The 17,695-nt window shown below is 35.2% G+C and overlaps 1 protein-coding gene across 2 annotated transcripts in view; it reads right to left on the reverse strand.

Moving 5' to 3' along the window:
• VPS54 (VPS54 subunit of GARP complex) overlaps positions 1 to 17,695 on the reverse strand; it is a 114,950-nt gene that overhangs the window by 11,482 nt on the left and 85,773 nt on the right. The window contains exons 14-21 of one of the 2 annotated variants that reach the window (XM_066267231.1): positions 14,175 to 14,304; positions 13,376 to 13,557; positions 12,675 to 12,787; positions 8,460 to 8,523; positions 7,734 to 7,839; positions 6,749 to 6,836; positions 6,095 to 6,216; positions 5,909 to 5,989 (exon numbers count right to left, since the gene is read on the reverse strand). In XM_066267231.1, the coding sequence (XP_066123328.1) occupies positions 5,909 to 5,989; positions 6,095 to 6,216; positions 6,749 to 6,836; positions 7,734 to 7,839; positions 8,460 to 8,523; positions 12,675 to 12,787; positions 13,376 to 13,557; positions 14,175 to 14,304 (886 nt within the window). The remainder of the gene's footprint in view (positions 1 to 5,908; positions 5,990 to 6,094; positions 6,217 to 6,748; positions 6,837 to 7,733; positions 7,840 to 8,459; positions 8,524 to 12,674; positions 12,788 to 13,375; positions 13,558 to 14,174; positions 14,305 to 17,695) is intronic. The other variant, XM_066267232.1, reaches the window with a different exon arrangement.

The raw sequence follows: 17,695 nt of genomic DNA on the forward strand, positions 1-17,695 counted from the left end.
GAACACCAAAAGAAAAAAAGTAAATAAACTGAAGTTCACCAAAATTAAAAACTGTTCTTTTAAGACACTGTAAAGAAAATGATAAGGCATGGACTGGGAGAAAATACTTTAAAAATACGTATTTGATAAAGAATTTGTTCCAGGGCACATAACTCAAAAAAAAAAAAAAAAAAAAAAAAAGATTTAGAAACCCAATTTTTAAAATTGAGCAAAAAATTTATACATTTTACTGAAGAAAAGATATACATGGCAAACAAACACATGAAAAGGTGTTCAACTTATCAGACATCACATAAATTAAAACCACAATGAGATATCACTTGGCACAAACCTACTAAGAGGACTAACATTAAAAATAGACAATAAAAAGTGGTGGTGAAGATGAAGAGCACCTAGAACTCATAAAAATCACAAGAAGGAAGACAAAATGGTATAGTCAGTCACTTTGGAAAATAATTTGGCAGTTTTTTAGTTATAAAGTTTTACATTTCTATACAACCACCAATCTATTCCAAAGTATTTACACAAAAGAAATGAAAGCACATGCTCACACAAAGATGTGCACATGTATGTTTATAATAGCATTATTCATAAAGTTTAAAACCGGAGACATCCCAAAGATCTATTGACAGTTGAATGGATAAACAAACAAATAATGATACAAACACATAAAGAGGAACAAACCACTACTAATATATGCTCTAACACCCATGATATTCAAAACCATTATGATAAATAAAAGGAGCCTGGAACAACAGGTTACATTTTGTGTAATTCCATTTATAGCTCATTCTGAAAAAGGTAAAACTATACTGATGAAAATCAGATAAGCGGTTGTCAAAGTTTTGAGATGTGAGAAGAGGATTGACTGCAAAAGTATTTAAGGAAATATTTAACAGTGATGGAACTGTTCTGTATCTTTTCTTTTTTAAATTTACTGATTTTAGAGAAAGAAGAAGGGAGTGAGAAACATCAATTTGTTGTTCACTTACTTATGCATTCATTGGTTGATTCCTGGATGTGTCCTGACCCAGGATCAAACCTGCAACCTTGCTGTATTGGGACGATGCTAACCAACTGGGCTGCAGAGCCAGGGCCTGTTCTGTCAGTGGTAGTTCTACTACTGTATATATTTTTTAAAAATCATAGAACCATATATCATACTTAGAAAGAATGAATTTTACTGGATGTAAATTTACCTCCATAAGCCTGACCTGAATTGCTTAACTTTCCACTGGTAAAGTTCTCTACTACCTTCCCAACGTATCTCCCACTCCTCTGTTCATCCACCTTAATACATCAGCTAAATGGCACTGTTTTTACCTTCGTTACTGATGACACAAGCATTAGCAGTCAACATCTACTGGAACTTGCTATATAGTCAGACACACTTACTATATATACTATCTCAATAATCCTCACAAGTTTATGAGATTCTATTTTAATCCTTATTTAGAGACAGAAACTGGAGCTTAAGGAAACTAATAATTTTCTCAAAGTCCTTCAATGGCTAATATGTGATAAACATGTCACTTGAACTTAGGTCTACCTGACTCTAAAACCCTGACACTAAACTTTCTTCTTATGATTCCTACCAACATGTCTGCTCTTGCTGTACCTCAGAGTATCTCTACATCTCAACTTCAATTGCCCTAATCATACCTATTTTTTTTTTTTACAGAGACAGAGAGAGAGTCAGAGAGAGGAATAGACAGGGACAGATAGACAGGAATAGAGAGATGAGAAGCATCAATCATTAGTTTTTCGTTGTGCATTGCGACACCTTAGTTGTTCATTGATTGCTTTCTCATATGTGCCTTGACCACAGGCCTTCAGCAGACTGAGTAACCCCTTGCTCGAGCCAGCAACCTTGGGTCCAAGCTGGTGAGCTTTTGCTCAAACCAGATGAGCCCGCACTCAAGCTGGCGACCTCGGGGTCTCAAACCTGGGTCCTGAGCATCCCAGTCTGACGCTCTACCCACTGCGCCACCGCCTGGTCAGGCGATCATACCTATTTTTAAAAGCAAACCTTTTATGCATGCCTCACCCAGAAAGCTTTCCCAGGTCTCCCTCCCTAGCTAACAAACACCTCCTCCAAAGCATTAAAAACTCCAACAGCACTATATTGATTTTTTATTTACAACACTTTATGTATTCTACCTTCTGTTATAGTTATTGATAACTTTCCTACTAGGTAAGTATGTAATATATAATATTATAAATATTTACTATTTGAGGACAAGATAGAAGGCTTCTTCACCCCTATGTGTCCCTGTTACCTAACATGATTTAACTTACTGAATGATGAATGATTGATGGAGGACATCAGACTAGCCAGTAGCACAGTTATATGTTAATGTTTCATTCTACTCAAGCAATGTACCCTTACTTACTAGCTTCTTTGAATTGGCCTATATTATATTATTGTTATCCTTCTTTCTTCAAATTAAATTTTCAGATATAAAAATAAAAAGCTAAAAACCAAAAGGCTAATCCAAACTAACCATTGTCTGTTATCTTGGTATGAATAAAAAACAGTGGCTGGATAGCTTGGTTGGTTGGAATGTCATCCTGAAGCGCCGAAGTTGCTGGTTCGATCCCTGGTCAGGGCACACACAGGAGCAGATTGACGTTATCCTCTCTCTCTCTCTCTCTCTCCCTCTCTCTCTCTCGCTAAAATCAATTTAAAAACAAACAAACAACAACAAAAAAAAACAGGGCCACACTCCTTGGCAGTCCATGAAAAAAAATAGTAAACAGGGAAGGGCAAAAAGACACTTGTTAACAAAGGGAGTACACAACATGTCAGGGTAACAGGAGAAATCATCAGTGGGGAAGGTAGTAGAGAAAACACTAACTTGCAACAGCATAGGCACATTCTTGACATTCAAAAAAAAGACATAAAATATGGGAATGGGTGTGTTTGAAGACTTGAGACATAATAACTAAATGCAATATGCAGATCATGTAGAAGTCTTTGTTCCAACAAAGTATTGTAAAAAGACACTTTGGTACTATTGATAAGATTCAAATAGAACCTGGCCTGCTCTATGCACTGGTAGCACAGTGTATAGAGCATCAACCTGGAATGCTGAAGTCACTGGTTTGAAACCCTGGACTTGCCTGGTCAAATGCACAAATGACAAGCAATCAATGAACTTTAGTTAAAGTGAAATAACTGAGTTGATTGTTCTTGTTCCTCTTTCCTCTCTCTTTCCTCTCTCTGTAAAATCAATAAATGAAATCTTAAAAAAAGAAAGATTCAAATAGAAATAGGTATTAAAAGATATTAAGAAATTATTGTTAATTTTGTTAGGTTTGATATGATAGAGTGATTATAAAAGAAAGTATCCTTAGTTTTTACAAATACAAACTTAAGTATTTAGGAATGAAGTATTATAAAGCCTCAAATATATTATATAATATTTTAGCAAAAAAAGCAAAGTGTTAATAGCTATTAAATACAGGTGATGAATATATAGGAAGCTCATTAAATAATCCTCATTTTTCTTTGCCAAAATAAAACAAAATGTACTGTCACAGGAAAAAGTCTAGCTAGTCTCAATTCTTGTTCAAAAACTCTGGATGACCAAATGAGAGAATAAAGTGAGGGTTTTAAGAGTACTGGCATTGTCTGACCAGGTGGTGGCACAGTGGATAGAGCGTCAGACTGGGATGCGGAGGACCTAGGTTCAAGACCCCGGGGTCACCAGCTTGAGTGCGGGCTCATCTAGTTTGAGCAAAAAAGCTCACCACCACCTGACCAGGAGGTGGCGCAGTGGGTAGAGCATCGGACTGGGATGCAGAGGACCCAGGTTCGAGACCCCGAGGTCGCCAGCTTGAGCACGGGCTCATCTGGTTTGAGCAAAAACCCACCAGCTTGATCCCAAGGTCGCTGGCTCCAACAAGGGGCTACTCAGTCTGCTGAAGGCCCGCGGTCAAGGCACATATGAGAAAGCAATCAATGAACAACTAAGGTGTTGCAACGCGCAATGAAAAACTAATGATTGATGCTTCTCATCTTCTCCGTTCCTGTCTGTCTGTCCCTGTCTATTGTCTATCCCTCTCTCTGACTCACTCTCTGTCTCTGTAAAAAAAAAAAAAAAAAAGCTCACCACCTTGAGCCCAAGGTCGCTGGCTCGAGCAAGGGGTTTCTCGGTCTGCTGAAGGCCTGTGGTCAAGGCACATATGAGAAAGCAATCAATGAACAGCTAAGGTGTCACAATGAAAAACTAATGATTTATGCTTCTCATCTCTCTCCGTTCCTATCTATCCCTCTCTCTGCCTCTCTCTGTCTTTGTTTTAAAAAAAAAAAAAAAAAGAGTACTGGCACTTTCTTGGATTTCCTTCATTATGGTCCACAGCTTATTACTAGTTTCACTATTTAACATTTACCTTATTCTACATCATTAGGTGTTTATAGTCCTCTGCCATATTAGATAATACACTTCTTGAGGGTAGTCACAACACATTATTTATAGATTTTTGGTACACAGGAGAATGCCATGTATCAAAAAGGAAACTAGTAGAACAGAACTGCTTTTGAATTTAGCTTGTACTTGGTAACCATGAAGAAAATAGAGAATTTCTAAACAACAATAATTTTTCTCCCTGCAAAACTAGAAACTAATTTAATAGGCATAATATAGGTATGTTTGCACATGATTATAAATTCCTTAAGCTTCTTAAAAGGGAAACATAAAACATCTGTGTAATCTATGAACTACTGTACACCAAAGGTTCTCAAAGTGTAGTCTGGGTATACCTGGGAGTCAGAGACTTTTTATTAGTAAAAGTGATTTTCATAATAACAGTAAGATGTTATTATCTTTTTCACTCTTATTCTCTCATGATTGAATAATGGAGATTTTAAGATGACTTCTGATGACATCATCATTTTGAAGGTTAATGGAATATGTTTGTATATTCTTGTGTTTTAAATTTTTCTTAGTTTTAATATCATTATGGTATATACCGATAGGTGCAATTTGCATAAATAAAAGCTCTGGGGTCCTCAATTATTTTAAGAGTGTTAAGAGTTCCTGTGACCAAAACAATGGAGAACTATTAAACAAATTAAGTATTTCTTCAAGCACTCCCTTCTCACTGTCACCAGCAAGGTTCAGGCACATGTCTGTGTGTGACTGGGTACCTCTTTATTTTGCCCTTTTATGATTTTTAGGTGCCTATTGCTTCTGCAATCTTAGAATCTGAAAGATACAAGTAGGAGGAAAAGCATATCAAAGTGCCTTGCTCTATAACCATACTCTAAACATGATCTTGAGCAAAAGAATAAGTGATCCTTCAAACTTTCAAGTTATTAAATTTCTGCTTTCTCCCTATGTATTGAAAAATTGAGGGAAGGAAAAGCATGAGAGATAGGCCAGGCAAAAGTGACTGGGGCTGATTTAGTGACAATTTTCTGAAGACACCATTCCAGTGTAATTGAGAATTCTTTGGAAAGAAAACATTGCTGCTTTTAATAAACTACAAGGAAAAGGAAGCAAACAAGAAATGAACATTGAAACTGATTATGAGGGAAATAATAGAGCACCTCAGACTCTGTATTCATAAAGTGCCACACTTTATCACAAATAACTTATTTATTTTTCTCTCTATTTTGATCTTTGTTCTCTGAATTTTGTCTCTGGAAGGCTTTCAGATTATATACCATTTTTGAAGATGATACATATTTGTAAATGCAGCAAATATAAAATTAGTTCTATACAGTGCTTCTATCATCTTTGATATCATCCCTCCCTCTCCCTGGACCCCTTAGAAGATGAATATCAATTATATAGGCAATCTGAATATTTTGGGGTTTTTTAATCCCTGAAGAATTTGATTTGTTAGCTATGAAAAAGTCACAATGCCTTTAAACGAAGCCAGATAATTTATACACCATTACCTTAGATAGCAGCTTGTCAAATAAACTATCCATTATTGCTACAAGCTTAGCTGATATTTCAGCTATGTGGTCATGATAGTCCTGTAATGAGAAATAACATTGTAAAGTCCTTAGGATACATCTAAAAAATACTTAATTCAGAAATTAAATTTATGAAACCCCAGTAGAAAATATATGACAAAGTACCTTAGTGATATGATCAAAATGCCTAAGCATGCTATATTGCTTTGGCTGCAGGTGAGCTTCAAAATGAGCTCGGATCACAGGAATGTAGTGCACAATTAACTGCAAACAGCGTGAAGAAAGAGCTGAAAATCCAGGCAGTGGATATATCATAAAGAAACAGAAAAAGGATATTAGTTGACTTATCAAATTAAGTAAAAAACATCAATTAATTTTATACTGGCCCCAGTTTATTTCATAAATGAAAACAACTGTGACATATTTCATTTTGTTTAAGAAAGTCATTGATACTGAATAATGTAACAAACACACTGACTTTCCACAGGCACTCAAGTTGTGAGTATTACTGGCATGAGGAAGCTGATGGCACAACTGATTCTCTTATGACATTCAGATACCTTTCACCCCAAAGTACTTCATACATAATACATCCTAACATTTTCCACTGGGTGCAACTTAAAAATAACATATTTGTTAAAGTGGAAGTTCCTCATAATATTTCCCCAGAAATTCATTTTTCAATTATAGTGATACTTAAAAGAGTGAAGTAGCATTTGCTACTTTTAGAGCCTTTGGTTAGAACCACAAACACATCAGGTATACTAAAAATACAGTAAGTATAGTAACAGCATGTGAATTAAATTCAAGAATCCATACCCAAATTTTTTGTAGTTATTGTTTTTAGTCCAACAACTTGCAGTGCACCAGCTCCAAGAACTAACTGACAACTTCTTGAATTGAAGTACTAACAAAGGAAGGAGAAAAAAAAATTCATCCATTTATTAAAAACTATTCGTCATGTGCTGGCAATGTGTTACAGTTCTACAGAGTGCATGCCTCTTCCTTCTCTTTCAATGACCAACTGAATTGTCCAGTAGGAGCAGTTAGGATTTATTTACGAAATGACCAAAAAAAGGAGGGGAAGGGTGTTCCTAAATAACAGTATTTACTGTCTAGTTTGAAAAAAGTTGAGAAATTCTAAAAATCAATGTTCAAAAATTAACCTTTAAATTCTATTCACAGAACTAGTTCGCCATTTTCCTCAGTCATTCTTACTGGAAAGTCATATTTTCAAAAGGGTAACAAAATTTTTCTGGACTAAAATATGACTATTCAATTTTGGAATAGAATTAATTGATAGACTAGACATTTGAAAAAGTGAAATCTTTTCTTTATGTCAGCAGTTAAAAATATCTGTTAATATGAAATGGCTGAATAAAATTATCACCATATTTTTATTTTACATCAATGGTTTTGAAAGAATGATTTAAGAAAAATCTCTAACCTTAGTGAGATGAATTTTGTAAAGTTCAGTGAATTCCTTCCATGCATATTTGAAACCAGTCCAGGTTTCTTGACCTAAGTGGCCTCAGTCATGCTCAGCACCTAACGAACAAATCATCTCCTGTCTCCAATGTCATTAACAACTCTATGGGTACAATGAGGAGTCACTAAATGCAGAGTGAGAAGGAAGCTGATGGCCTTCTTCCAGTTACATATGATTCAACCATAATTAAATGTCACCAAATTAATGTCTTAAAGATAACTTAAGCTTGAAATATCTTAAGAGTTGGAAGATGTCACACCCTAAAGAATTACTTCTTCCACCTATGTTTCTGTAACAGAGTAAAATCATACCCACCTTCAATAAATCTGACAGACGAGTAAGCATGTCAGTAGTAACAGATGGGATATTATCCACACACTGGCAATATTCAAGGATAATTCTTATCAATAACAATACAGTTCTATAAGAAAAGAAAGATGATTAAGGAGGCAGTCAAAACAAGAAAAGTCAAACTGATTTGGCATATAAAAACAATACTGATCTTGGTAACTGCTAAATTATTTTTCTATCTACAAGCTCAGCAGAGTAGGAACTCACTAGGCTGAGTCAAGAGAGATTCCTAGGGTGCAAAATTAAGAAGGCACTCAATTTTAGGATCATGTAATTGCCCAAGGTCCCAAAGAGCAACAGAGACCCTGGGATTCAAACCTAAGCAATCTGAATCCAGCACCCACAGATTCAACTATTATGCTATATACTACACACCAAAAAGCTACAGATAAAAAGACAGTTTCAGATACTGATAATATTACGGAATCACTATACCATCTTTGGGTCAGGTATTGCTAGATTTCTTGATACATGAGAGTCAACAACCTCTTTTTTATTAAGCCAGTGCAGTTACTAATGGATACAGACTACAAACTATAGAAAATAAAAAGGAATCTATAAAATTTCCTTTCAATTCTTGGTACAGTTTTAAATTATTAACCTGAAATTTCCAATTCACATCAAGGAGGAACTAGAAGACCTATGTTTTAAATAATTGACTCAACTAATAAAGAAAAATGTGTCACTCACCCAACAACAGCATACTGTTGTCCCTCGACAATGAGAACTTCAGCTGGTTTCCTTTCTTCTGTAGCCAGGGAGTAAAGCAAATAAGCAAGACAGACATAGTTACAAGATGAAACAGAATACTGGAGAAAAATTTAAACTAGGAAAAAATGGAGTAAGATATTTTCTACTTAGGCCTGAAACTGTCTCATTTCTGAAAATAAATATCTACTTCTCAGGACATAATCTGGCACAGAGTTAAGAGTATACTGAGTTTTAAATCAGAGAGATTACAATTTGAATTCCAGTACTGTCAATTACACTGTCTATCCTCTAGGTCTGGCACATGGTAAATGATCAGTAGGTAGTAAAAAAAAAATGTTATTAATTTGGAAAGGTGGGGCTAATATTTCAACTGGCTGTCTTTTCTTTATTATAATTCTTAAAATGCAATTTAATTCCCATATTCAATGGAGAGATATTTAATTTTCAAGATTTTAATTCAGAAGTTACTTTATTTTCAGCAAATGATGTTTATCATTATAAAATAAAATTTATCAAGTTGAGGTGAAAAGAAAGGTGGACTGGATTATTGTCCTGAATCAGCCAAACTAATCAGATTACCATGGGTAAGTCATACTTCCTTAAGCTTCAAGTCCCCTTTGACCTCCAAGATATTTGTAAATAAAAAAAGGGGCAATGTACAAGTACAAGTAATCTCACAGAGTGATCTGATCATAAAATCCAAAATGGACAGGTCATAGTGGGTAGTTATGCCTCAGGCCTATAACTTTCCTAGTAAAAGGTTATCTTTATCCTAAGTAGAACCTGTTCAGTGTTCTCATGCATCTAGATTAACACACCTTTAAAATGTCCCTTTTTCAGACCCAAAGAGTATAACCATCCTCAAAAGAGCACATAATCTTAACCAGGGGTCCCCAAACTACGGCCCGCAGGCCACATGTGGCCCCCTGAGGCCATTTATCCGGCCCCCATCGCACTTCCGGAAGGGGCACCTCTTTCATTGGTGGTCAGTGAGAGGAGCATAGTCCCCATTGAAATACTGGTCAGTTTGTTGATTTAAATTTACTTGTTCTTTATTTTAAATGTTATATTTGTTCCCATTTTGTTTTTTTACTTTAAAATAAGATATGTGCAGTGTGCATAGGGATTTGTTCATAGTTTTTTTTATAGTCCGGCCCTCCAATGGTCTGAGGGACAGTGAACTGGCCCCCTGTGTAAAAAGTTTGGGGACCCCTGATCTTAACTATCCTATACTTTGCTTTCTCTCACTTTCACGCAATCTTTCTTATATTTCCCTCCTTAATTCCAAATGTAGAACTGCAAAACTGTTATTTGCCGAAGCATTTAAAATCATGTTTCCCACCATGCCATCAGTTTGGCTCAAATAAGCTCTTATAAAAATTCTCTAAAGGTGCCTGACCAGGTGGTGGCGCAGTGGATAGAGCATTGGACTGGGATGCGGAAGGACCCAGGTTCGAGACCCGAGGTCGCCAGCTTGAGCGCGGGCTCATCTGGCTTGAGAAAAAAAAAAAGCTCACCAGCTTGGACCCAAGGTCGCTGGCTCCAGCAAGGGGTTACTCGGTCTGCTGAAGGCCCGCGGTCAAGGCACATATGAGAAAGCAATCAATGAACAACTAAGAACGCGCAACGAAAAACTAATGATTGATGCTTCTCATCTCTCTCCATTCCTGTCTGTCTGTCCCTGTCTATGTCTGCCTCTGTAAAAAAAAAAAAAAAAAAAAAATTCTCTAAAGGTTTGGACATTCTTGTGTTGACAAATTAAATGCTACTTCCTAGTTTCTTTAAAGTAAAGAAATTCTGTGTGATATAATTTCTCATCACAATTCATTCTGTATGTCAGATTAAATTTTTTAAGGACATGGACTGTGTATTAACAAATACTCCACATTGCTGAGACGTGGCATAGCACAGCAGTTAATAAAAAGAGCCATCAAGTCAGTCTCCCTGAATCTGGATCTCAGTTCTGTCACTTCTAGCTATGGAATCTTAGGCAAGTTGCTTAACCTCTTTGTGCCTCCATTCCCATATTTGTTAATTAAGAATATTAACAGTAAATACTTCATGGACCTGTAAATGAGATTACAATTTAAAATACTTAGAACAACTGTATAGCATCAATATTAACTACTATCCATTAACATTCATTTCTCCAATGCCTAGCACTCAGTAAATAAATGGTGAATAAACAATAACCAAGGACCCTTAACTTGGTAAGAACTAGTAAAAAGTTAATGGACTTCTGATAGCATATACTTTCTTCTCAGAGGAAAGAAAAAAAGACTGGAACAGAAGTAGGTTATGTAGAGAAACCTTCTACTGTTATAGCTTTACAAACAGGAAGTGAAAATAAATAGTTCACTTTGCAGAAAAAATACATAGTTAATTCAGTCCCACTATATCATTTTAATTAAAAAATAATTTTGTGTGCATGACAGTGGATTGCAAGACTCAGCTGTTCAGGGACAGAAAATATGTCTTAGTTATCTAATACAGCACCTCACTCAATGGAAGTCAATCAAATATAGCTTGAGAGAGTAAGTAGATAATCGATAAACCCTGTAATTTTAAACTTGTGATTTAGAATGATTAGTGTTTTATTTTTCTTTCAGTCTTTGTTACTTGAATGCTTTCGCTTTGCTAATATCATAAAATTAATTTAAAAATTGTGACCACCACTCAACACTATTATCTACCAACAATGGCCACTAGATGACAGAAATTTACTTAATTCTTTCCATTCCTCTCTCTGCCCTATATGGATTAATCTATTTTACACCTGCTTTAACCCATTCTCTTTTGTTACAGTGGTAGAAGAGACAACCTTTCTCTTGAACTCTGGATTTAATTCCAGTGTTACTGCTCCATAATCACTGTCATTCTAATCCTAAATTAACTTTCTTCCTCTTTCTGTTAAGCATAAAAATATAACTCAGCTTCTCTTACCTTAAAACTCTTCTCTCAACTTCCCTGAGTAGATTAAGGTAACAATCTCCATTTTCTCTTATGTCCTCTTATGTTCACTTCATCACTCACTTTTCTTACACAGCCAAACTTATTGAAAAAGGCTACACTTGTGTATCCTTATCTTTCCTCACCTTTCAAGTTACTGAACACTGAGCAACAACCTGATTCACTCACTCTACTGAATTACTAAGATTGCAGATGATCTACATGTCAAACTAGTGGTCACTATCTGTATTTTACTGTCTTTCTCTTGTGGTACAATTGTATTTTGTGCAAACGTAAGTATACAATTTAAAAATATTTCTATATAAATATTAAATTTTCATTAAATGCATAAAATGTGAAAATGCAACTGTCTCCTTCATTAAAAATATTCCAGGACTTCATAGTTTCAAATCTGGTATTACAGGAGAAACTGTACATAAGTTTACCTTATTATCACATAGTAAGTCTACTTTAGCCGTTGTGTCTCTTTCATATGAAACCCAACTGATATTTGATTCCAACAACAATTCTCTTCCTGCAACTCTAATTTTTTTACTTCTTTGTTCTTCTGGATTTCTTCCTTCCTCTCTGCTCTTCCTTCTCAGTCTCCTTCATAGTTGTCTTTTTCTACGGTTCTTAATATTTTGGTTTTCTCTATCATATCACACTATATTACCGGCTAATAATATATTGTATCATACTATATTACTTGCTAATATATATTTTCACTAGACTTAATCCTTTTAAAATAGAATTATAACTGCTATCCCTGTTTCAATATCTGACACAGAAGCTTACTAGTGCTGAATGAATGAATATATGTCTCTAAACAATACAGTATGATGGTTTAAGAACATAGCTATGAAATTATAGAAAGTTGGTTTCAAATCCCAGCTCATCACATTTATAAAAAATTTCTTAACCCTTCAAAGCTGCATGCCTCCTCACTTCCTCACTATTAAACAATATAATAATAGTATCTTCATAACAGATTGTTGAGAGAATAAACTTTAGTTTTAAAAAGTACATTGTCCTCTGTCTGGCATATGATTAGCACTCATTAAATATCTGAAATTTTTATTATAAATTACCACAAATACTTTTCCAGTCAATTACTACTAACTTAGCTGGGAGTATTAGTTCTAGACTTTTAAAGAGGCATTGTCAATTAAATAAGTATTAAGCATTCCTACAAAATAAACAAATACAAAATTGGAAGAGTGTGCATGAAAAAAATACACATACCTCCTGATTTTTTTTCCGGTAAAGCAATCTTTCCATCTGATAGAGAATCAACAAGATCCTGAAATTCTGCAGGAACATCAGCTTGCTTCCAGCGCTCATTGTCTAAGAGGAGGCTATTCAAAAGTAAGCAGAAAGATAAACTTTAATAATATTTTAATGCCATTTTCCTTGGTTGAAAAGAGCTGAGAAAAGTACATAAAACTTTTGTTATGTCTTTTAATAATAAAAACTACAAATAAATTAAATTCAAGTAGATGTCACATAATACAATGCACTGAGTTTTTAAACAGTAATGGCCATTAGCTATTGTTAGTACATAAAACTCAGAAGTGCTGAACATCTTAATAACTGAAATCATTCATAAACAGTAATGAATACTTTCAGAAAATATCTCTCTTTTTATATCTACTAGCCTAACCAGGGTGATGAAACATAATTAACTTCACACTGAGTGAGAAAGGAAAGGCAATCTGTTAAGAATCTTCCTGGTAAACACTCCAATGGAAATAAACATTCTAACTCTACTTTGAAAGTCAAGAAATATAATTTTAATTCCACAACCTGCCTTTAATAAAAAAATAAAAAATCTTGTCAGGAGTTTTAGTTGGCCAGTCAATTAAGTTTCTTCTTTTAAATGTAATTGTATTTTATAAATACTAAAGAAAAAAAACTTAAGAATAGAACAGACATGGTAATGATACCTGAGTTTGGTTTTCCTCTCTTCATGAAACCTGTTTACAAATTTATTAGCTTGGCTCTGAAGTGCTCCAAGTAACGACATGCTTTTTCTTCCACAGATCTGTTCAGTGTCTAAAATGAATGTTTCCATTAATCTAGAAAGTGTTATGAATTCCGTGGAATTTAGCTTCTCAAGAAAACCATCCTAAATTTTAAAGATAACACAAAAATCATGACAGTTTGTATAATACCAAATATGGATGTGCTATAAAACCATTCAGTTTTACAAATGTTATTATATTATTTTTATGATATATAGTTCTATAAATTCATAAAAATTATTTGAAAATCATTTTAATTAAACTTTCCAATAGTTTAGTTTCAGAAATTGAACATAAAAAACTTAAGATGTCTAAAATTCATTCTGACCAATTTAAAATACAGAAGCTCAAATAAATTGAGATCATCATAGAAAAATTCCACAATACTGGAGTTCAGCTAATTTTATTAACAAATTATTTGACTAGTTTTATACACATATAAAACAGCATTAATTTCAAATTAATTATTAAGGTATATTTTAAAATTACTCTTTTATTAAATCTTTTCTTTGAAAAGAGCATTGAATAAGTTTTTCTATTTCTTATTTCAATTATTTTAATATCTTCCTAATAGGCCATACCAGTACCTTAACCTTATTAAGTATTAAAAATATAATACATGTTATGGGGAACATAGGGACATAAGCAGGGGTATGATTCCAGATCTTCAAAATAATTACCCAATATACAAAATATCTAAAACTTTATCAAAACAACTAACCTTTGCTCTTGACATGAGAAATTTGACGGCTCGGTCATGGCATATATCTGAAGCACTATACAATAACTCCTGGATATTATTTGCCAGCTTTCCTAGTTCTAAATCAGTTAATTTCATGTCTTCATTCACCCTAAAAATGATTAAAAACAGATTAAGTCAGGGAAGGTTATGAATACCTTGACCTTTATAGGTAATATATCAGTAAAACACAAAATGCCATAAAATTCATATTTGAGGAAAAAGTCTGTGATATATAAAATATTTTTTTTGTGGTGAAACATCACTTCAACTTAAGATAATACAAATATATTTTAGCCAAATGTTATATAAGAATAATTTTCTCTTTCTACTATAATATTTTTAATGGTTAAATTCAGACTCTGGTTGAAAATCTTGCAAAAACTACAGCAAAAAATAATTCTAGTAAGGTACAAGATGGTAGGTATAGTAGGTGGTGCATAGGTGTCTAGAATAACACAGCGGAAGGAGGGAAAAAAAGGAAGAAATGACAAAAAGGCCCCCTTTTTACTTACAATATGGTTGATTGTTAACATTTGGTTTACTGAACTAAAATCTCCTGAGCATTTACTGTGTTTAAATGCCTGGCACTGGAGGCGGTACAATAGGTCACTGCCCTCAAAGAATTTAAAATTGGATAGGAGTATTTATAAGATGTAAAGAATTTTTTCCAGTTTTGAGAAGGAAATACAAGACTTTTACTTTGTACAGATTTTCCCCCTGGGCATATATAAAAATAGTTGATTCCACACCAACAATTCAGTTTACCATAAACCAAGTTCAGTGCCTTAGCATCATTTTCTCCCTTTCAGTTGAATTAAAATAATTTCCAAAGATATTATAAAGAGGATCTAATGTATATTAATTTGAGGTAAAGTACTACTCTATTGGATTAAGTAAGGTATTAAAGTTATTTCCTGCTATCCTTCAAAACTGTAGTATCACTAAATTTATTTACTAATGCTTTAAAATAATAGAGGAATAAATATTCTTAAAAGCACAATCAGAAACAATCACTTGTTTGGTCCTCACAGGTCTATAAATATTTACTTTACAGATAAAGATAGTGAATCTTTGAAAGTTTAAGTGACCTACCCAAAGTCAAAGGTGAAGAGGGTGAAACAAGAATCCACAATTAGTCTAATTTTATTTCAAATCTGCTCATTTTCCTCTACTCCAACATTTACTTCTATATAGATGGTCCAGTGCTATTTTAATACCAGCTCCCACAAACTGTTTCCAAAAATTTCAAAGTTCAAATTTACTATTAAAATAAAATTTTATTTTCTGAAGGATTTCTAAAATTTGTCCCCATGTAACAACAGAATGATTAAGAATTTAAAACTCGGCCCTGGCCGGTTGGCTCAGCGGTAGAGCGTCGGCCTGGCGTGCTGGGGACCCGGGTTTGATTCCCGGCCAGGGCACACAGGAGAAGCGCCCATTTGCTTCTCCCCCCCCCCCCCTTCCTCTCTGTCTCTCTCTTCCCCTCCCGCAGCCAAGGCTCCATTGGAGCAAAGATGGCCCGGGCGCTGGAATGGCTCCTTGGCCTCTGCCCCAGGCGCTAGAGTGGCTCTGGTCACGGCTCTGGCCCCGGAGGGGCAGAGCATTGCCCCTGGTGGGCGAGCCGGGTGGATCCCGGTCGGGCGCATGCGGGAGTCTGTCTGACTGTCTCTCCCCGTTTCCAGCTTCAGAAAAATACAAAAAAAAAAAAAAAAATTAAAACTCTTGGTAATATGCTACCCATTTACAAAGATATAAAAAGAAAATAGCAAATTAAGCAACTCAAGTCTTTAAAAGTAGGGTGACAATTCAAAAAATTTATATTTTTAAATCATTTATTTGTAATTTTGCTTTTTAAAAAGATTTTTAATTTTAAGTCTAATTGGATCTTTTTCATGTTAATAGGGAAAAATTCACAAATATGTTTTGAATATATATACAAAAGAAGTGAAATCTCTTAAGAGTTTGAACACTGATGGATGAGTGGACAAAATGTTGTCTGTACATACAACTGAATATCAGTCAGCTGTAAAAAGAAAGAAAATTCTGGAACATGCCACAACATGACTGAACCTTGAAGACAGTATGCTAAGTGAAATAAGCCAGGAACAAGAGTAAAAATGTTGTATGATTCCATTTATAAGAAGTACCTGGAGTAATACAACTCAACTCATGAAGATAGAAAGCAGAAGGGTGTTTGCCAGAGGGTGGGTGAAGAAAAAGAAAAAAAATGGGAGTTTCACTTTAAAAAAAATTCATTGAGGTGACACTGGTTAAAAAACCATACAGGTTTACTGGTTAAAAACCATACAGGATTCAAGTGTACAACTCAATAAAACATCATCTGCACACTGCATCATGCAATCACAACCCAAAGTAGTCTCTTTCTGTCCCTATTTACCACTACCACTTTGCCTATTTACTCCTACTCCTCCACCCCTTTCTCGCTGGCTATCACCATACTGATGTCCATGTCTCTTTGTCATATATATATCTTTTGTTTTCTGTTTAATGCCTTCACCTTTTTGCACCTAGTCCCCCAACTTTCTGCCCATCTGACAGCTGTCAGTGTGTTCTCTGTATCTATGAGTCTGTTTTCATCGTTCATTAGTTTATTTTGTTTATTAGATTCCACATAAAAGTGAAATTGTATGGTACTTATCTTTCTCTGACTGGCTTATTTCACTTAGCATAATGATCTCCAGCTCCACCCATGCTGTCGCAAAAAGATAATTTTTTTTTTGGTATTTTTCTGAAGTTGGAAATGGGGAGGCAGTCAGACAGACTCCCGCATGTGCCCGACCGGGATCCATCCAGCATGCTCACCAGGGGGCGATGCTCTCCCCATCTGGGGCATCACTCTGCCGCAATCAAGAGCCATTCTAGCACCTGAGGCAGAAGCCACAGAGCCATCCTCAGCGCCCAGCAAACTTTGCTCCAATGGAGCCTTGGCTGTGGGAGGGGAAGAGAGAAACAGAGAGGAAGGAGAGGGGGAGGGGTGGAGAAGCAGATGGGTGCTTCTCCTGTGTGCCCTGGCCGGGAATCGAACCCGGGACTCCCGCACGCCAGGCCGACGCTCTACCACTGAGCTAACCGGCCAGGGCCAGATTTCCTTCTTTTTTATGGCCAAGTAGTATTCCATTGTGTAAATGTACCACAGCTTTTTTACCCACTTATGTACTGATGGGCACTTGGGCTGTTCCCAAATCGTGGCTATTATAAATAACATTGCAATGAACAGAGATAGGGGTGCAAATATTCTTTCAAATTAGTATTTCAGGTTTTTCAGATATATTCCCAAAAGTATAATTGCTGGGTCAAAAGGTAGTTCCATTTCTAATTTTTTTGAGGTAACTCCATACTGTTTTCCAGTGGCTGCACCAGTATGCATTCCCACCAACAATATATGAGAGTCCACTTTTCTCCACATCCTTGCTAACACTTGTTTGCTGACTTACTGATGACAGCCATTTTGGCACAGTGATATGGCACTGTGGTTTTAA

The sequence above is a fragment of the Saccopteryx bilineata genome, chromosome 3 (assembly GCF_036850765.1).
Source record: "Saccopteryx bilineata isolate mSacBil1 chromosome 3, mSacBil1_pri_phased_curated, whole genome shotgun sequence".
Classification (NCBI taxonomy): Eukaryota; Metazoa; Chordata; class Mammalia; order Chiroptera; family Emballonuridae; genus Saccopteryx; species Saccopteryx bilineata.